Source organism: Pteronotus mesoamericanus, unplaced genomic scaffold (assembly GCF_021234165.1).
Source record: "Pteronotus mesoamericanus isolate MK-2021 breed Mesoamerican mustached bat unplaced genomic scaffold, CSHL_Meso_final contig_22, whole genome shotgun sequence".
In the NCBI taxonomy this organism is placed as follows: Eukaryota; Metazoa; Chordata; class Mammalia; order Chiroptera; family Mormoopidae; genus Pteronotus; species Pteronotus mesoamericanus.
In genome coordinates this window covers 920,903-942,464 of record NW_026555090.1, presented here as the reverse complement: position 1 = coordinate 942,464, position 21,562 = coordinate 920,903, and the positions used below count along the sequence as shown (strand labels likewise).

Genomic DNA, 21,562 nt, shown 5'->3' with positions numbered 1-21,562 from the left:
CAATGATGGGCCTGGAGCCCAGGATGGAAGCAGGGCGTGGGCGCGAGGAGCGGGAGGCGTCGAACACTTTTTGGAATTTTAAAAGTAGAAGTGGAAGCAAAAGAGAGTGAATCCTCAGAAAAGGGCGGGAATGCTCCTGGCTGGCCTTCCCGACAATGCGTGGCTTGTCCGATGCACCGAGCTGTTCATGCGCACGGGAAGGGCACTGCTCTCCGCTGTGTGGGGGCCCGGGGAGGCTGCCGCGTGCTGCCACGAGGACGCGCTTGGACTAGGTGCTGGCAGTGTTGGTCATGACCGCAGCTCTGTCATGGGTGTGCTGTGTGACTCTGGGCAAGTTACTGCTCCCCTCTGCCCTTCACTGAGTCAGCAATAATAGGGAGGCGTTGGCAAAAGGGTCTCAGATAAATTGTCCTGGGTTGTGTCCATCCTCTCAAAAAACCGAATTCTGCCTGTGGCTGTAGGGAGAAACTTGGAGCTGCTGCTAAGAGAGAGATCATGAATCCGAGAATATGAGATGCTTTGAAGCCAGTAATTTAGATCACTACTTGCGGAATCGTTGGGAATCCGACTACAGGACTGCAGGGCGTGTTTTTGTCCGAGTTCTTTTTCCTCTCCCTCCCACCCCTCCTGATCTGCACAAGCCCAGGTGTTATGGAGGGTCACAGCTGTCTCGCTGGCCGAAACGGAATGCTTTTGCCATCTGTATGTTTCCCACGTGCTCAATGTTCTGCCCTAGTGGTGTTTCTTTGGCTAAACCCCTAAATCTCTCTGAGCACCAGTTTCCTTTTCTGAACAATGGGGAAATTGTAGCAAATAAGGATAGGCTGGGTTATGCTGCATTAACAACCAGCCCCCAAAACTCAGTTATTTAAGGAAAGCTTGTTTCTCACTCACTGTGGGAGTCATCCTCTAAAATGAACCCCTGTGAGCCCCGCCTCTTGGCAGGCATGCTTTTCAAAAACCCCTAGTCTTGAGTCTAGGTCACAAAATGACGGTGACTTCAGTATGCTTCGCTCCCCCTCACTCCTGTTCCTCTCTCCCCCTTTTGCCGCCCGCCCCCCGCCCCCGGCCCCCGGCCCGAACCTACCTGCCATGCTGTGGAGAGGCCCACATGACAAAAATCTGGGTTAGATCCCAGCCAACAGCCAGTCAGCAACACAGCTGGAACCCTCCCAACAGCCCTGCGAATGAGCTTAGAAGCCGACAGATGAGACTTCAGATGGGACAACGTTCCTGAACAACAAACACCCTGAGGCTTGGGGGAGACCTTAAGGCAGAGGCGCCCAGCTAAGCCATAACAAATTCCTGATCCACAGAAACTGTGAGACAGTGAATGTTTCTGAAATACCGAGGGCCACGCCCCTAAGTGCTAGGGCAGTTGGTTACAGAACTGCAGGTCTAATCACGGCTCTGACTGGGGACGCCCGGCACGCTGGCACCCCACGCTCCCGCTCAGAAGTGACACAAGCCACCCTGCCTTTGCTTCCACGGCCAAATGAAGTCACGTAGTTATACCTACTTGCAAAGGGTATGGAAGGGAGAGAAGTGGAATAACGAACAGCACCATGACTTCCACAATAAACTCCGCCTCGAAAGATTGTTGTGGCGCAATGCCGTTAAAGTGCTGTATCAAGAGACTTGCAGCTACAAGTAAGAGAAAATACCACTTGAATTTAACAAATGCTTAAAGAGCAAAGGGAATTTGTTAGCTCATGTTTTTTGGCTAAAAGTTCTGGAGGCAGGATGGCTTCCAGTATCCAGTGACTCGGTGATGGATGAGACTGGTTTGTTTCCGTTTTCTTTTCTGTGTTTTGAGTTGTGAGATTCATCCTAAGCCTCGCTCCCCTCAGGGGCCCAAGGTCACTGCCAGAAACCCTCAGGGATGAAGCTTCCTTTTTCAGCCCAGCAGGGAAGAAAGCTCGCCGCAGGCCGGAGCTTACTTTGGACTGGATCGGCCCACGCCCCACACGAAGGTGGCTGGCGCGGGCGGTGGTGGGGCGTGGGGGCGGCCGGCTTCCCCCGCGACTTGCTCCGTTCTCCACCAGGTTGTTTCCCACCCTCAGAGGGAAGACGGAGTGTGTGGAAAGTGCTTATGCCGCTGACACTGATTTCCCCTCAAAATGATCTAATATTCTTTTCTTTCAAGTCTCTGCACTTGATGAAGATAGTTCAGTGATGAATCTAAAAAACTTCTACTAGATCCGAAGATGGTTTACAAATGGAAAAAGTTGGACAAATGTAGGAGACCATTACTATCGTTATAGACAAGCAACACTCAGCTGAGAAACACCAGTGTTCTCCTTACTATATGCTAGCCAATCTGGCATTTTTTGCTTTTCCAGAAATACACCAAGTTTGTTTAGGTCTTCAGATCTTTGCAAATCACATTCATTCCTCTTTCTTTGGATTTCTCTACCCCAGACCTCTTTTTCAGTGGCCCCTTCTCATCCTTTAGTTCCCAGAAGCATGGTGGGGCTCTTAAACCCCGTGAGAATGTTTCATTTTCTTCATAAAAGGTATCACTGCCCAAAATTATTGTTTGTTTGCTTATTGTCTTACTCAGCAAACCAGAGCTTCACATCAGCGAGTACTTGCTGTCTTGTTCACAAATACTCTATATACCCAGCATCTGGCACAGGGCTTGAAATATATTAGACACAAAGTAAATGTATGCTTAAAGACTGAAATAACAGATGATTAAATGCAACATCTCCACCCACTGCTGTACTTTGTTGTAATGCAGGGGTTTCCAACCTTTTGGGATCTCTGGGCCAAGGAGAGTTGTCTTGGGCCACACATTAAATACATTGCAACAAGTAATCACAAGAAAATCTTATAATATTTTAAGTAAATTTACGATTTTGCATTGGGCCACATTCATATCCTGGGCTGCAGATGGCCCGCAGGCCGAGGGTTGGCCACCCCTGGGAAGTATGTCCTAAGTAATTGCCAGATCTCTCAAATCATTGGCTTTAAAAAAACACAAATTAGAATATGCTCAAGGTTATCCTTGTAACCATGTATCTTTCAGGTATTTCGTTCTTGAGAGGAAGAGAAAAGGGTGGAATGAAGCTCAGCTGTTTTGAAATGAGTGTGGCTCCTCTATGCTACACTCCAGACTTTCTCCAACTTTTGTGTGCATCAGAAAGATTGCAGGACTTGTTAAATTCAGATTGCAGAGCACCACCCTCAGAGTTTCTGATGCATTAAGTCTAGAGTGAGTCCACGGTTTTGTATTTCTAAGAAGTTCCCAGATGATGCTGATGCTGCTGGTTGGGGAAGCCACACTCTCAGAACAGCTGCCACAAAATAGGCAACACATTTAAAGTATCAGTAGTAGCTGTGGCTATTTTAAATTATTGTAGTGTTTTACTTCTCTGCCACATATTTGGGTTTTGTTAAAATCCATGGAAGTATGTCCTGTAAGTCAAGATATCTGCCTTACATGTTGCAAGGGATCAAAGATTGAGAACCAAATACTGACATAGGACATTCAGGGGCAGTTTCATCTTAAGAGTAAAAGTGTTCAAGTCATTCATCTAAACATTTATTTCCAGTTCTACTTTCAAGGTACAATTATTACTATTATATTTCATGTTGACTACTGCAATAGCTTCCTAATGATTCCCTGAGGTTATCTATGTGAAGTCAGACAAACTTTTCTAAAAGCAAATCCAGTCATCTCACTTGTTTGCATAAAACTCTCAGTGGCTTTACAACCTTCTTGGGGGAATGTCCCTAGCTTTAACACAGCTTACTTGATGGGGACCCTGTTTCTCTTGCAGCTCCATCTCATACCATTCCCTTCTGACCTCCTCCTTTCAGGTCCTCAGTCTCCATGGCATGTTTCCAACCAACACAGGGTTTTAGTATCTACTGTCTTCTCACTTAGGAGAATTTCTTCCTCTCTTATCTTATTAACTTCTACTCTTTCTTCAGAGCTCAGTTTGTGTCATTTCCTCGAGAATGCCTTCCCTCTTGTTCCCAGGCAACATCAATTTCCTCTGCTGCATGGTCTTATAGAACCTTGTTTCACTCCTTCAGAGCACTACCCCCTTTCTTTCTAAGCTCTTTATTTGTTTACTATCTGCAGGGAAAAAGGACTATGACTGCTTAGCACAGCACATTGTAGATGCTCAATAAATATATGTTGGATGCTATTATAAAATGCATGTTTATTTACTCAGCCCTTATGTGGCACCAGAGCATGGGTGTAGACCCTGAGAATGAAGGTAACTACCGAGAAGGGCTCCTGTGGATAAATAGGCTAAATTTTTAAAACATTTATCCTAGCAGTTATTTCTACATAGTGGCTTCTCTTGCAAACTGCACTTCACAGCGAAGTCTGAGCTAAGCTATCTGCCTGGTCCTGTGAACTGCCTGTCTACACTGTGTTCCTGCCCCTTGAGCCAGCTCTTATAAAGGAGTTCACGGAGTCCTATCTCAACAAGCAGGACTGAGGCTTTCCTCATCCAGAGAGAGCTACACAGCTATATTTGTCCCGCCCCCATCATCTCTTCAACCAATCAGAGCAACTCTTCTCTGAGCAGTCAGGACCGTGACTTTTGGACCAACTAAACTGTGAGGATTTGGAGTCCTCATCTGCATGAGAAAGGACCGATCAGGGGTCAGGAGCAGGAAGTTCTGTCTATATAACTCAGCTCTGAAAGCAGTAGGTACTTTCCCTTTCCACGAAGACTGAGGGCTTGAGGTTTCTTCCTTATACTTACTTTCCACTGAAGGCTGAGGGCTATTTCTTTGGTGTGAGTTGAAACAGAGAAGATGAAACACTGGAGCTGAGCTGTCTAGCACGAGAGGGGCCTGGTCCCAGGCTGTTTTAACAGCCATGCTGTGTCATGATTGAGATGTTTGCACTGAATAAAGTTTCCTTCTTCACTGAACTCCAAACTGGGGGTTCCTTTGATGTTGAGTTGGTGCCAACAACCTTTGGTTGGTACGTCCTGCGCCTTAGGGTGGCGCAGGGGCATATAAGACAGATGCTTGATGTCAAGGAACTTCCTGCCAGTTAAGAGCAATGGGTATAGTATGGATTATGGAGACAAACTTCTGTAACAAGACAAGCGGGTATGTGAGAGCAACAAAGTGCTTTAGGGGTCAAGTGGATGGCCAAATAACTTGACCAAAGTCACATAACTACTACATAACTACTACGTGGTAGGAAGGTGACGTGAACGCAGGCTCCCTGCCTGGCTCCAGTGTCTATGTTCTACCCCCCAGAATGAAAAGATTCATGTCAGTGGCCAGAAAGCGGGGCCTGAATGATTTGGCCAAATGAAAAACGGACGCCTATTTCTAGCAAAATCCGGAACATACGTGCCAAATCATGACTTCAGTTTCTGCTTTTGCTCACCGTCCCCATTAAAAAGAGGGAAGAATTTCCCATGTGCACAAAATGAAGGAAGGAAAAGAAAGCTAACTTCCGGCTATGGCGAGCAGCAGAGCTGTTTCCAAGGGAACAGTAACTGGTTCTCACGTGGGTGAGATCTCGCGGTGCTTGACCGGCGGAAGTGACGTCGGGCGCTCCTGAGGCCTCTGTGGATCGCCGGCGCCCCACCTCCCGAAGCGGACGCCTTTTCCCGCGCGAGCTGGCTCTGGTACTCGGGTCGCCCAGGGGAAACATGGCCTCTGCCCTGGAGCAATTCGTGAACAGTGTCCGGCAGCTCTCGGCTCAAGGTGAGGCCCTGGGTCGGCCCTCCGGGCCGCGGGGGCGCGCCTGCCTCTCCCGCCGCCACCGGTGCCGAGCCTGGCCTCCGGGGCTGGGCTCGCTGCGACGCTTAGGCCGGGGCGGGATCGGGCGCGCCGGCGCGGCGGAGTTGGAGCAGCCCCCTCGCGCTCTCGGGCTCCATGGCTCCCTCCGTCCGGGCCGTGCGCTCGGCGACCCAGCCGCGTCCCCTTCCCCCCGCGGGAGGCCCCAGGGCCCTCCTACCCACCCTCCCGGCCCGGCAGGCCCCTGGGCTCCGGCGCCCCGCTTGACATTTGGGGGGCGGTGACTTCCGTCGGACGCCTTCGCTAGCGCCTGTGGTCCCGTGGGCCCCCCTCGCTCGCAGCGATTGGTGCCCTGGCCGCCTGTCCCTGCGGCGCCTCTGGGCCAGGCCGCGGGCAGCGGGCGCCAGACGAACCTTTTCTGGGCGCCTTGGCTCGGAGGCGCCTCTTGGCCGGCCCCCGGCTGCTGCCAGCGCCTAGTTTAGTCTTGCAGAACGTGCCGGAGCCGTCGCTCGCAGGGCGCCGTTCCCAGGGGTACTATTGTGACCATTACTTTGCCCTTAATTTTTCGTGACGTTCGGTTCATTTATCTCATGACTCGATGGAGTTCTGGACTCAGAATTAAAGTCATTAGCTGCTGGCTGTGACGTCCCCTCTATCCATCCTGTTTCTTCATCTGTGAAATAAAAATAAGCCCGTGCTTCGTGGAGCTGCTAGGATTGAATGAGAGAAACCACGTAAAAGCCCCGGAACAGTGGCTATCGTATGCGGTGCGATTAAGTGCAGTTAGTCGTTGTTAACGGCCTGTAATTGTTAAGTTCTAGGAGCTGCGTGGCCTTGCAGAGTCCCCGTCAGTCTCTCCACTTTCCCTCACCTCCTGCGGTTCTGAGGCTTGACGGACCTGGTATGAAGACCTGCCTGATGAAATGCCTCATTTCCCTTGTGTTCGGTTAGGAATTGGGGTCTCGGGTAAGGTGCAGACGTGCGCTCTGTAGGAAGGAAGAGCTCACTTACCCACCCCTTTGCGGTACCAACACTTGGTTCCTACTGTTCGGGACGTAGTGCGCTCCGAGGATTCGGGTTGCGACCCTGTCTCGGCCACTGCGTGGGCGAGCCGCGCCATTCGCTAGGGCCGATTTTCTCATTTACAGAACGGAACTAGGGCTGTTGAGCGTCGAGAGGGGTCGCTTTCGTGAAGGCTTGGTGCCCGTGCTCGGTGCCAGACACCGCTCTAGGGACAGCCTGCCCGGCCGAGAGACGCGGGTGCTGCCCTCGGCTTCCGCACCTGACCCTCACAGCATAGCACATGTTTCTGTCTTTTTTTCTGCTCTTACTGCGACTGTATAAACATGGGCCTTCTGTGAAGGGTATGTCATCATTTCTAGCCTTCCCTGGTGAGAGGAAATTTCACTGGCCATAGCCCTGGTCGGGCTCATTTCAGATGTGCCCTGTGACACGTAAGCTTACTTTTGACTCTCCCCTGGCCCTGCGGTGGTTAACCTTGGGATTTCATGGTGACCTGGCTTTTAAGTGTCACCTCAACATTGATTATTTAATTAGGGAGAAAAATGTGGGACTGAAATGCTTATTTCTGGGTGTCTCAAATCATTGTAAACGTATTTAGAGTAGGAGATTTAAAAGGAGGGCCTTTAACGAATTCATACCTGCCAGTGAGATCTTTAATATAGTGAATTGGTATTTACCAGTTCAACTTGTATTATTGTCTTGAAAAATAATGTCTAACATGATCGCAGATTTTTTTATTGTTTTGCAATGCATGCGATAACAATGGAATATTTCCTTTATTTTTAATAAAAATTACAAAATTTATCAGTATTACAGTATAGAAGTCTCAGAAATTAAATTATCAAAGTCCCTAGCCACAATCACTTGGATTTTAAGCTTTATATTACTTAACTGGTTTTTAATAAAGAAAAAGCACCCAGCTAACCAAATAGAAATAGCTGGTGTGAGTAACTCGAAGTTCAAAGTGTAAAAAAGAAGCGTGGAGGAGGAAAGAGGTTAAAACCAAAGGGCTTGTGTGTACCCCCACCCCCACCAGAAGCACAGCTACTGGGTTATGAGAGTACAGAGTGTGGCCATGGTGTTTATTATTGGAATAACCTATTAAAATTGGTAAGTCTACTTCAGATCACCAATTCAGGCCTAGTTAGATCCTGTACTTTAGTCGTTAAAACATTGTGGTAAAAGGGAAGGAAGGAAGGACCCAAGATACTATGCTTGTTGATTGGCTGCTGAGTGAGCCATGCATTATGAAGCTGGAGAAATGAGATTCTCTCCACCTGAGTTTATGTCGAATTACCTAATCACCACATCCCATGTGGTGGGAAGACAACACAGAAAGGACAGATATCCAACTGAGTTAGCCGTGAGGAGAGGGGGTAGGTGAAGGTCCAGGGAAGACCCAGCCAAACTGTTGAGTACAGCATACCAGTCGGGTAGTAGAGGACATGGGGGAGAAAGTGAAGGGAGGTACATTCAGCACAGAGGACAACAGGCATAGAGCATAAAAGCGAGAAGATACGGCATGTTGATTGAATTTTGAGCTTGGCGTGCCCGAAGAGGTTTGTAAAGGCAAGTAGCAGGAGATGAGGCTGGGGTGGCAAAGCACAGGGACCAGTTACCGGGCTGAGACATTTGGACATCTTTTTCTTTCTTTTTCTTATTATTTATTTGAAAGAGAGAAACACTGATTTGTTGTTCCACTTATTTTTGCATTCATTGGTTGCTTCTTGTATGTGCCCTGACCAGATATCGAACCCATAACCTTGGTGTATTGGGATGATGCCCTAACCAACTGAGCTACCTGGCCAGGGCGCATTTTGACTTCTTAAAGCCATTGCAGTAATTTGATTGAATTTTGCATTTTAGAAGGATCACACAGATATCAATGAGGAGTATGGGTTGGAGGAAAGAATGGACCTTGAGAAGGTTTGTGATGTAGTTTAGATAAGAAATGATAAGGAGTCCTAGCTGGTGTGGCTCAGTGGATTGAGTGCCAGCCTGTGAACGAAAGGCTTGCTGGTTCGATTCGCAGTCAGGGCACATGCCTGGGGTGCAGAGCAGGTACCCGGTAGGGGGCGCGCAAGAGGCAACCACACATTGATGTTTCTCTCCCTCTCTTTCTCCCTCCCTTCCCTTCTCTAAAAATAAATAAACCTTTTTTTAAAAAAGGAAATGATAAGGATGTGAATTAAGGCAAGGGAGAGAGAAAGGAATGGAGCTGAGAGACTTAGGAAGTAAAATTAAATCGTCTTTGGTGACATTCTGGATACCGAGGAGGAGCCGGGGGTGGTAGTAAAAGTGTGTGTATAGTTCTGGCTTGGGAGACCAGAAACGGGAATAGAGGAAAGAAGAAACTTCCAGAGGCCAGAGGGATATGGGAGATAGAGTTTTGAGACTGGGCAGGGTCGCTTCACTTCTGGCCCTTCTTCGTCCTCATCTGACATGAAGGAGAAAGAAGAAATCATCTTTAGGTTTTCCTTGCTCTGAGGTATGAAACCTGGTTATACTTTCTTCAGCTTGGTTAGTGCTATAACTGAATGACATGGTGTTATTCCTGTTTTGCAGGGCAAATGACTCAGCTTTGTGAACTGATCAACAAGAGTGGGGAACTCCTTGCTAAGAACTTATCCCATCTGGACACTGTGCTTGGGGCTCTGGATGTACAAGAGCACTCCTTGGGCGTCCTTGCTGTGTTGTAAGGGACATCTTCTTTTATAACTTTTGCTGCCTGAAATTGATCACTACACACTTTCTGACTTTATTTTTTTGGTGTAGGAAGTAAGCCATGTAAACAACATTGAACTCTTATGCACAGCTAAAGTCATGTTGTAGTAGTTACATTTTACTCATTCCAGCTAATTGTTGCTTATTATATTTTGTCGTTTTATTATGTTGAACTCTTGTTTATATTTAAACAAATTTTGAAATTTATTTTAAAAAACAAGTGGGCATCTCAATTGTGGGGCACTATAGTTTGTATTTATTTGAATACTTTGATTTATGTAGTCCATCGGATTGCCCACATTTTCTAACTTGAATATAATATAGGGAAGCCCTTACTGGTGTGGCTTAGTTGGTTGCGCATCGCCCCACAAAGCGAAGGGTCACTGGTTCAATTCCCAGTCAGGGCACATGCCTTGGTTGCAGATTGGGCCCCACTCAGGACACATACGAGAGGCAGCCAATCAATGTTTTTCTACCTCTCTTTCTCCCTCCCTTACCCCCTCTCTGAAAATAAATAAATAATAAAATAAGGAAGAGTGACAAAACAGGGCATGGTGGAATATGTTGAGTGAGGTTACCAGTGATCAATAGCAACATTGCTTTGAATTCTCTTCTAACAAGTTTACACTGTTTGAGACCAAATTATTTCAGTTGGGGTTCCTTGTAACTTTGGGTACCTGACAGTAGAATTATATTTCGCTTGATGTTTTAATATTAAAATTGGGATGTTATGGTTGTCATGAAAGTGGCAATGATATAAATAAACGGAGAAGCCATAAAAGCAAGGGTCTGCCTTTACTTGCGCTGGGATTCCCGAAAGAAAGGTTAGAGGTCAAGAATAGAATTTAGAGAACTTTGTCAGAATGAAAGGGTAGCAGGGGTGTCCAGCCTGCAACCCATGGGCCACATGCAGCCCAAGGTGGCTGTGAATGCGGCCCAGCACGTAAATTTAATTAAAACATTATGAGATTTTGTGTGTGTGTGTGTGAGAACATATTGCAATATATTTCACGTGTGGCCCAAGGTGATTCTTCCAGTGTCGTCCAGAGACGCCAAGAGGTTGGACAGCCCCGGAATTCTGCTCTGCAATACAGTAGTCACCTGTCTTATAAGGCTGTTTAAATGTAAATTAGTTTTAAAAAGTTAAAGATTCAGTTCCTCAGTTGTACTAGCCACATTTCAGGAACTCAGTAGCTACTGTGTTAAGGGAGATAAAGAACATTTCTGCCATTGCAGAAAGCTCTGTTGGATGGTGCAGGCTGGTGACAATTTCTGCTGCCTGTGTTTGCTGATTAAAAGAACAGATAGCATGTGTGTTTTATACACATAAATACTCACCTACAAACAGGTGGGCAGAAGTACTTTTACAGTTGTGAGTACACAAAACACAGAGTTTATCCTTGTATTGTTTATTTATTATCGTATCACCAACCTACTTTTGCCCACTCATACATGTATCAGGGAGATATATACATAATATACGTGAAAGCGTTTTGAAGCGGTAAGGTGTTTTAGCCTTGTGTATCAGTGAAAGGAAACCTGGAAGGAACCCTGAGTACTTACATCTGAGGACCCTGGATTTGAATTTGTTATTCCATTATGAGGCATAGGGCCCTTAGCTTCATATTTTCATTTACAAAATGGAAATTACAGTGCCTTATCGGCTTATCGTGAAACCCAAGTGAGATTGTGTCAGACACATTGGACAAGTGGAAAGGGCCGTGACAGGTGCGCGGGGACGCTGAGGGGAGCCCGGTGTAACTGGGAGCACAGATGGAAAGATGGAGGAGAAGTTGTGATGCGGCAAAAACACTCATTTCTCTCTCTCTCTCTTTTTTTTTTTGAAATTAGTTTCAGCAGTTTTTTTTTTTTTTTAAATTTTAAAAAAGAACTTAAAATTTACTTGTAAGCAGTGGCTGAGTGGTGGTAGCTTATATGTTTTCTTCTGCGAAACCTATCTTTAACCCCCTCTCGAAGTATTTATTGTGAGCGGTTGAAAGGCAACACCTGCCAAGTGACTCGGGATGGATTAGACGACTCCTCTCTCTCCTCAGCACTTCTAACTCTCCCTGTCCTGTTCACCACACCGTTTTTTTCTCCCAGACGGACCGCAGCATCAGTCACGTCCTGGCCAGCGGCAGTTTTAACTGGAATAGCTGCCGCGGGCCCTGCCGTGGTGAACAGGCCCAGGGCCTCGTCCGGTCCCCCTGCCACCTGACCAGCAGGAAGACCAACAACCAGCTTCTAAATTGAGCTCAATAGTCCTGACCACATTGAAGCTCAAAATAAAAATATTTTTAAAAAATTTTGCTTCAAAGTTTATATTCAGTTTCTTCCCAAGTATTAGGATGACCTGATACTTGGCCTTATTTAATGGAATTTTCTTTTTTGAAAGCTTTTCCTTTTTAAGCCCATTTTTCTTCTTTTTGTCTCTATGTTTTCTTGATCGTGCATAAAACCAGGCCAGGAGAATCTCATAGACTATGTTTCTTAATTTTTAAAAATATTGTGACTAATTGTACGATGGCCTCCTGGCCTTGGTTGCTTCTATGTTTTCACCCCGGGAGACATCAAGATAAATGGATTCTGTCTCTTTATTCCAGATTTGTGAAGTTTTCTATGCCCAGTGTTCCTGACTTCGAAACGTTATTCTCACAGGTTCAGCTTTTTATCAGTACTTGTAATGGGGAGCACATTCGATATGCAACAGACACTTGTAAGCAAAATCATATTATGTTATTTTTTATTGACTATATTTTGTCTGTCTAGTCATTCATATTTTTAATATTTTGTTATTGTGTCTAGTTGCTGGGCTTTGCCATCAGCTAACAAATGCCCTTATGGAAAGAAAACAGGTAAGCAATGTTATTCAAGTATTGATAGTTGTGTTGTAATGTAAGTATCTCCCTTGTACAGTGAACTAATTTACTAACGTCCCGTCAGCGCGCTCACGCTCACCGCGTTGGCTGTGAGGACAGCTGGTCCCTGCTGCTGGCGGCGGGGAGAGGCGCGCGCCTCGGGGCTGCCGCGGTGCTGGGGTTGTTTCTGGAACTGCCATTCTCGTGTCCTTAATGTAATATGCTGGGGTGTTTGTCTGGTAAGACTTTTTAAAATTTTAATTATGACATAAATTTAGCTTCATGAAGAGTTGCAAGAATAATACAATTCCCATAAACCCTTCACCCAGATTCTCCGGATAATTAACATTTTACCACACTTGCTTATCCTTTTCTCCATTTTTTCTTGAGCTGTTGGAAAGTAAATTACAGATATTATGTCCCTTATTGTAAATACTTCAATGAGTGTTTCCTAAAAAATAGGACATTCTCTTCATATACAAAGTTCAACATCAGGAGATGAACGTTGATATAATCCTTTAATAAATCTACTGACCTTATTAATATTTGGCCAGGTGTTTTGCTAATTTCTTTATAATAAAAAAAATCTCAATTCATTAGTTACACAACTTTTGTTTCTTTTAATCTGAAACAGTTTTTGGTCTTTAATTTTTGATATAGTAACGTTATAATTTGGGTGTTTCTCTTTGATTTGAAATTGAACTTTAAGTTTAGTGGTTTGAAGGAGACTGAGAACAAAAAGAACCGGTGGGTATTTTGTAAGAATACTGAATAAATTGTGGTTTGAAAGAGATGGTTAAAAAAAGTCAACAAATTTTTACTGAAAAAATCATGTAAGTTATTCAGCTGTTTTATTTATTTTTTAAATTATATTTTATTGCCTATGCTACTGCAGTTGTCCCAGTTTTTCCCCGATGCCGCCTCCACCTAGCACCCTCCTCCCTCAGGCAGTCCCCACACCTTTGTTCATGTCCATGGGTCGTGCATACAGGTTCTTTGGCTACTCCATTTCCTGTACTGTACTTTACATCCAGGTTATTCAGCTGTTTTAGAGTGTCCTGTCCAGAAACTGACTGTATCTCACTTGACAGTTGGTCCTTGTTATTTATCATCAAGGCAGGAGATGGTCCATTTGTAACTTGTGTCAGTTTCAATAGTAATTTATTATCAGGTAAGAGATGCTGTTGGAGAACATTTGCAGATGACACCTAGACTACTGTAAGGGAAAGTGCCCACATCCTTAAACATAATTAAGCTTACCGAGCATAGGATCTCATCTATTGCAAATGATATGGAAATTTTTCTGTTTGTTTAGATGTAAATATAATGAACTGTTGGGAACGTAATACTGCTTTTGATTATTTATCTTAATTGTAAGGAAAAAAAACCCTGTTTTTTTAAATGAGAATTTTTTTTAGTCGATTTGAGAGAGAGAGAGAGACATCGATTTGTTGTTCCACGTATCGATGCATTCACTGGTTGATTCTTGTATGTGTCTTGAATGACTGGGGATCGAACCCACCACCCTGGCGTATCGGGATGCCGCTCTAACAAACTGAGCTATCTGGCCAGGACAAAAAGCTATGGTTTAGGAAATGGTGTTAAATTTGTCACGAGAAACAGCTTAAGAACACATTTTCTGACTGAATTGGGACAGTCCTGAAAGAGTGTGGAAACCTCATGTTGTTGTTTAAAGGAACCTATCAATTAGTGTTATTTTTTATTTGTAAGTGACAACATAAGATCCAATGTGCTGCCATCTTTGCGAACTTATCTGAAAGAGATGTCGTTTCTGACAGCCCCTGCGCGGCATTGGCATCCTTAAGCAAGCCATAGACAAGATGCAGATGAATACAAACCAGCTGACCTCAATACACGCCGACCTCTGCCAGGTGAGCAGCCAGGGTGGCAGCCAAGTCAGAGGTGGACGGGTGGGTGTAGGTTCGCTCCACGTCAGGTTAGGTAAATGAAGATAATTTGGTGGAGATTGATAGGTTCTAGCGGTTGGAATACACAGGTACATCTCTTCTATAGTAAGGAAGTTTTCAGCAGCTGCTGGACACGAACTGTAGAATGGGGCTCAGCCAGTAAGCTTGTGAGGTGAGTAGAACAGAGTTAGTGATACTGGTGACATTGAAAAAAATCCCAGGTTATTTTCTTTTTAAGAATCTTGGAATCTGAGGATAAACACACACAGCTTTTTACACATTACAGTGTTGTTTATTTTATTGTTCATGGTTCAAAGTCAGGCAGGCAAAAGGTGGGTATCTAACTTCCAAGAAGTCCGTGTCAGCAGCTTCTCATTTTTCCTCCCAAAGATAGTTTACAGATATACAAGCAAATATGTTTGTATTTGCTCTCTTTTTTCAATACCAATACTAATAATCTGTATGAACTCTTATATGTCTTGCACTTTTTCTACTTAATGTATCTTGAAGATATTTCCATATCAGTGCTTTACAGTTGCTGAGTATTCCAGAATATGGGTTTGACTAGTTCCTATAGGGCATTTGGATTGTATCCTTAAAGAATAACAAGATATGTGGGTTATTTCAAACACGTGCTAGTTTCGAGTACAATGTGCTTTTTCCCTTTTTTCTTTATTTTTTATCTTTAAAAAAAATTTTGTGATTGAAGTATAAAATATATAAAGTGCTCAAATAGTAAGCGTACAGCTCAGGGAGTTTGTACCTATGTTACTGTCATACACATACAGAACATTGTCATGTGCTTGTCTCTTTTTTTTGTTTTTTTGTTTTTTTAATAAAAGAAAAACATCAATTTGTCATCCCACTTACTTGTGCATTTATTGGTTGAGTCTTATATGTGCCTTGACTGGGGATTGAACCTGCAACTTCGACATATCAGGATTACATGCCAACCAGCTGAGCTACCCACCATGGCTGTGCTTATTTTTTTTTTGAGTTGTTCTGTTCTACACTTACCTAAAGGATTTAGAAACTGAACAAGTATAATCAAAGAAAAAACTTCCATTTTTAATCACACCGTAATTGATCTATTTCTAGTCCACTAGGTCAGCAAAGAGAAAAAGGACTCACATTTGTGCATCTGTAAGCAGAGTGGGTGCTAGGTGAATTAAGTGTTAGCTGACACTTAATTTTTTTTTTGCTCTTACGGTTAGTCAGTCTTCTACAAAGAAATGCTAATTCTGAATGCTTAAGAGAAGGGAGTAGGATGTTGACATGTAGATTATTTTAATCAGTAAGTGTAAAAATGTGAAATAAAATATTTTCTTGAACTTCTTGGAATTTATGAATTTGCCCCTGCCAAAGCTTGCCAGTGTACAAACAAAATGACTTAATGCAAATTTTTTTTTAACAGCTTTGTTTGCTAGCAAAATGCTTTAAGCCTGCCCTTCCATATCTTGACGTGGACATGATGGATATTTGTAAAGAGAATGGAGCCTACGATGCAAAGCACTTTTTATGTTACTATTATTATGGAGGGATGATCTATACTGGGCTGAAGAACTTTGAAAGAGCACTATACTTTTATGAACAGGTAATCTAATCTCTCTAAATACCCCTCAGGCTGCTTCGAACTCGTGTGATCAAAGTGCGCAAGTGGACAGGAGACCCTTGAAAAGACTGTCGATCTGTGGTTGTGTAAACGGGGGTCTGTCTCTCAGGTGGGAGGGCGGCAGCAGTGGGGGGAGGGGCACTACGGACTGGGGTCTAATCTGGGCTTTCCCACTTGTGCCCCCTCTGGCCTGGGCTGAGTTTGTGCATCTCTTGACCTTTCTAGCTTCCTTTGCCTTTAGGTAAGATATTAAACTGTTACGTTTTATTTTAACAAGTAAAACACTCGTGGTTCAATCAAATTCAGAGGATATTAAGTGGTACACAGTGAAAAATCCCCCCCACCTTTGTCTTTGTGTAATGGGCACTGGTCTATGTGATATCACAGAATTTGATACAATATTCTGAAGGATTACATAGAGTTTGAAGATGAGATATATAGTACAGGGTGGGGCAAAAGTAGGTTTAATGTTGGGAGTATGCAAAACAGTTGATTCTTCTATTTATTATTGAATTAATTTCCTTTTTTAATTTTTAAGTACATTTTATTGATTTTGCAATTGCAGTTGTCCCATTTTTTCCTCCCCTCTATTCCCCTCCGCCCTGCGCCTCCCCGACCAGCGTCCCCCGCCGTCCCCTGTCCCCGCCACCCGCCCTTCAGTTCACGTCCACAGGTTGAACATGTGAGCTCTTTGGCTCCTCCATTCCCTATACTGTTCTTCACCTCCCCCTGCCTATTGTGTACCTACTATTTATGCTGCTTATTCCCTGTGCCTCTTCCCCCACTCCTCCCCTGCCCCCCCACCTCTGATCACCCTCCATGTGATCTCCATTTCTGTGATTCTGTTCCTGTTCTAGTTGTTTGCTTAGTTTTTATTTTTGTTTTAGGTTCAGTTGTTGATAGTTGTGAGTTTGTTGTCCTTTTACTGTTCATAGTTTTGATCTTTTCCTTAGATAAGTCCCTTTAACATTTCATATAATGAGAGCTTGGTGATGATGAGCTCCTTTAGCTTTCCGTTATCTGGGAAGCACTTTATCTGCCCTTCCATTCTAAATGATAGCTTTGCTGGACAGAGGAGTCTAGGTTGTAGACACTTGCCTTTCATGACTTTGGATACTTCTTTCCAGCCCCTTCTTGCCTGTAAGGTTTCTCTTGAGAAATCAGCTGATAGTCTCATGGGAACTCCTTTGTAGGCAACTCCTTTTCTCTTGCTGTTTTTGGTAAGGTTCTCTCCTTATCTTTAATCTTTGGCAATATAATTATGATGTGTCTTGGTGTGGTCTCCTTTGGATCCAACTCCTTTGGGACTCTCTGTGCTTCCTGGACTTACAAGTCTATTTCCTTCACCAGATTGGGGAAATTTTCTTTCATTATTTGTTCAAATAAGTTTTCAATTTCTTGCTCTTCCTCTTCTCCTTCTTGCACCCCTATGATTCAGATATTGGAACATTTAAAGTTGTCCCAGAGGGTCCTAAGCCTCTCCTCATTTTTTTTGAATTCTTGTTTCCTCCTTCTGTTCCAGTTGGATGTTTTTCTCTTCCTTTTGTTCCAAATTGTTGTTTTGAATCCTGGTTTCCTTCTCTTCACTGTTGGTTTCCTGTATATTTTTCTTTTATTTCACTTTGTGGCCTTCGTCCTCTGCTTTGCATCTGCACTCGATCTTTTTTGTGAGCATCCTGATCACTGGTGTTTTGAACTGTGCATCTCATAGGTTGGCGCTCTCCTCAGTGCCTAATTGTTTTTCTGGAGTTTTGATCTGTCCTTTCATTTGGGCCGCATTTCTTTGTCTTGGTGCTCCTGCGTGGTCGGAAGGGGCAGAACCATAGGCACTCTCCAGGGCAGGGCATTGCACTTCACTGGTGTGGCGCTATATGTGGGGGAGGGGTCAGCGGGAACGGTGCCGTTGCTCGGCTCTCTCCCTGCTTGGAAGAGACTGGCAGTTTCTCCCGCCACTGCAGCCCCCTTAGGTTTTTACAGCCAGAGGTTCTGAGGCCGCACTGGAACTCTGGATTTTGCCGTCTGTCTTGCTCCCCTGTTGTTCCTCCCAGTTTATCTGCGTGCAAATGTGGGGCCGCCCAGTCTGCCAGCCACTCCGTTGCTGAAAATCCTGTGTGCTCCCCACCCCCCCTACCGGTTTGGATGAATGTTTCTTCTTTAACTCCTTGGTCATCTGACTTTATTACAGGTTGATCTTCTGGCAGTTCTGGTTGTTTTTTGTTTTTAAATTGGTTGTGTGAGGAGGCAAAGTGTATCTACATATGCCTCCATCTTGGCCGGAGTTTATTGTATTAATTTTCTCACGAGCAGCTATAAACCTACTTTTGCACCACCTGTATTGGCTAATACTAGTGTTTTAAGATAAATTTGTCAGAAGTTAATTAGTTCTTATTTTAGTCGTAGCCTATGTTAAAGTAATAAAGGGTATTTTAAGCCTTCAAGGACCTTACGATGTACTTGAAATGCTAACATATAAATACACACACACACACACACACACACACACACACACACACCACACCACCACCCCCCCCCCCCCCGACTGAGGGCTGCCTCAGTGAGTGGGGGTTGACAGGTACTACCAAGAGAACCTAGGGAAAGGTCACCAGAAGGTGCTGGTGTCATTAAAGGATGTCTGTAGTCAGGTAAAATCTTCGTGAGTATACAGTCATGAATTTCAGTTTTTCATAAAATGATAAACACACCTTATAACCACTGAATGCATTATCATTGTGCGGTCCACTGTAATAACTGACCATCATACCAGTCTGGAAATATCAAGATATGGGCATTTAAAGGGCAGGAAGATGTGCAAAGTACTTAGAAAATATTTCCAGCAAAGAGTTAAAATATTAAAAACATTTTTTATATTTATAGATGGAAGCCTTTTACCTGAAAATATACTTAGTCACTGATTTTCCCCTAATGACAAGCATTGTCTAGTATTAGTCTCCTTTACGCCACTGTGTTTTAATGATATGTATACAGCTATAGATGGTATATAGATGTTTCACCTTCATTTCAGATTTCTGTACTGCTTCAAAAAAATTCCCAAAGAAGGATATACTAGTTGAAAAAAGTTCAGTACAGCATTGTATAAAGCCAAAGGTGAAAGCATCTTTATCTTCCCACATCACACAGTCTAGTTTTACTAGTTCTCGATGGGTGGAACTGTACGTGACTGAAGTGTCACTGGGAAAGCAGTGCTGCAGTGGGGACCCTCCTGCGCTGATGGGACTGTGTTTGTAGAGTCATCTCGAAGGAGTGCCATGGGCGCGCTCGGTGGTTTGAGTTTGATACGAAATATGGGGCTGATTGGCTATGATGGTTTTCAGTTCTTCTTCACTTCCACACATCCAGATGAAGGCAGGTGATAGGCAGCCACAGAACGGGGAAGAAATATTTGCAGATTACATTTCTGATGAGGGACTTGCATCCGGAATATACAAAGACCTCTTGCAACTCAACAATAAAAAACCCTAAAATTTAAAAACGGGCAATGGATTTGAATAGGTATGTCTCCAAAGAAAATATACAGATGGCCAATAAGCACGTGAAAAGATACTCATCATAAATAATCATCAAGGAAACGCAAATCAGAACCGCTATGACATACCAGTCCACGCTCGCTACGAGGGCTGGGATGACAAAAGAGGCAGCCAGTCCTAGTAAGTGTTAGTGAGGATGTGGAGAATTTGGAACCCTCATAATTGCCTGTGGGATTATAAAGTGCTGCACTTTGCAAAAGAGTTGGGAGTTCCTCAAAATGGTACACATAGAGCTACCATGTGACCTAACAGTGCCACTCCTAGAAATATATACCTAAGAGAAGTGAAGACAAATGTCCACACGTAGTGGCCAAAGACCGAGACAACCCAAATGCCCACCAGCCGAGGAACGAATAAGATAACGGTGCGTCCATGCAGCGGAGTAGTAGGCAACCATAAGGTGGAAGAAGGTGCCGATGCTGCAGCACAGAGGAACCTTCAGACATGTTAGGTGAAAGCAGTCAGTCAGAAACGGCCACACACTGATGGCGCCACGCACACGGAGTGTCCAGAACAGGCAAATCCATAGAGGCGTAAAGTAGACTAATAGTTGCCGGGGCCGAGGGGAGGTGCGGGTGGACGCGACTGCTGATGGCTGTGGGCTGCTCCTGTCGGGGGCTGAAGAGGCTCTGACATTAGTGGTGATGGTTGTATAGCTCTGCATATACCAAAACCACTGAATTTAGGCTTTAAAAGGGAAAATTTTATGGTATGTGAATGATATATCAATAAAGATATTATTAAGAAACAGGACGCTTCATGCAAGTACTGTTTTTAGATAAGGCAGCGCATGCAGGCGATGGTCCCCTCCTGCCGCGGTGTGCTAACCTCACCTGAAACCTTCTTCTCTTGCTCAGGCGATAACTACCCCTGCCATGGCGGTCAGTCATATCATGTTGGAATCATATAAAAAGTATATTCTAGTTTCTTTGATATTGCTTGGAAAAGTACAACAGCTACCAAAATACACATCTCAGATTGTGGGTAGATTCATTAAGGTGAGTTTTTAAAATAAAACTGATTTCTTAAGTCCACAAGAAAAACGGAAGGATACGTAGTTCAGTGACTTTGTTAAGTCTATGTTGTCGTTAGCTCCCCCAGCAGCTTCAGGTGGCCCAGCATTCGCTCGGTGTCTTCCGGGGGCCTGGCAGCAGCGGCTCTGACAGAGTCTCTGCTTCGCTCCGGTCCCTGCTCCTTCTAATGGTCTCCTAGGGACACGTGGTTCTCAGGAATCTGTTTTCAGACTTTTTCTCTGGGTAATTACAGCGCAGGTATTTAAGCTCCAACAATGGTTGATTTTTTTTTTTAATTATTTATTACAGTTTAGTTGAAAATATTTTAAAAAAGCAGTGCTGATTTTGATGAACTCTCAGTTTCCCCAAGTGTTGGAAAATCTTACAAGAGCTCCTATATGAACATTATAGGTTCTGCTTACTGAACTTTTGTTTTCTCTGAGAACCCAGCTTTGGAACAACATTAAATAAGTTAACTCCTTTTTAAAATATTTTGAAATACATACTCATGGTTTTAAAAAACTTTAAAAATTCTAAAGATTATGAGGTCACAATCATTTCAATAACAATTTTACCATTTGTCCCTGTACAAAACTGAGATTTTAGCATATCAATTTTAAAATCTTCCTGATGAGGATAGTTTTTTAAATTAGTTTTATATATATTTGTTGATTCTAGAGAGAGAAGGGGAGGGAGGGAGGGAGAGACTGATGTGAGAGAAACATCAGTGTGTTGGTTGCCTCTTACACGTGCCCCAACTGGGGATCGAACCTGCAACCTAAGTACGTACCCTGACCAGGGATCGAACCTGCATCCGTTCAGTGCACAGGGCGACACTCCAACGAACTGAGCCACATTGGCTGGGCCTGATGAGATTTTTATGTCGTCTTGTTGGAGAAAGCCAAGTGTCCTTTACCCGAGAGCACTGTTGTGGTTCTCTGGTCTCTAGGCTGCCTGGTCACAAACCAGGGGCTTGGGGAAGGCAGTTACCAGGGATCCCATGGAGCACTGAGGGGCAGGGAAGCCAGTCTCTGGTCATTTTGGAGAATACCCATGGTTCCTTTAGGGGGCCTTGTTTTAGAAGGGATGCTTTGATAAAGTGGCATAATTCGTAAGCTTAGTATTTAAGTTT

The 21,562-nt window shown here is 44.2% G+C and overlaps 1 protein-coding gene across 1 annotated transcript in view; it reads left to right on the top strand.

Moving 5' to 3' along the window:
- Positions 1-5,523: 5,523 nt before the first annotated feature.
- The window catches only part of COPS3 (COP9 signalosome subunit 3), a 28,369-nt gene continuing 12,330 nt past the window's right edge, over positions 5,524-21,562 (top strand). The window contains exons 1-7 of the mRNA XM_054571119.1: positions 5,524-5,694; positions 9,316-9,445; positions 12,078-12,190; positions 12,280-12,329; positions 14,132-14,224; positions 15,675-15,854; positions 20,275-20,415. Of these exons, the coding sequence (XP_054427094.1) occupies positions 5,640-5,694; positions 9,316-9,445; positions 12,078-12,190; positions 12,280-12,329; positions 14,132-14,224; positions 15,675-15,854; positions 20,275-20,415 (762 nt within the window). The 5' untranslated portion in view covers positions 5,524-5,639. The remainder of the gene's footprint in view (positions 5,695-9,315; positions 9,446-12,077; positions 12,191-12,279; positions 12,330-14,131; positions 14,225-15,674; positions 15,855-20,274; positions 20,416-21,562) is intronic.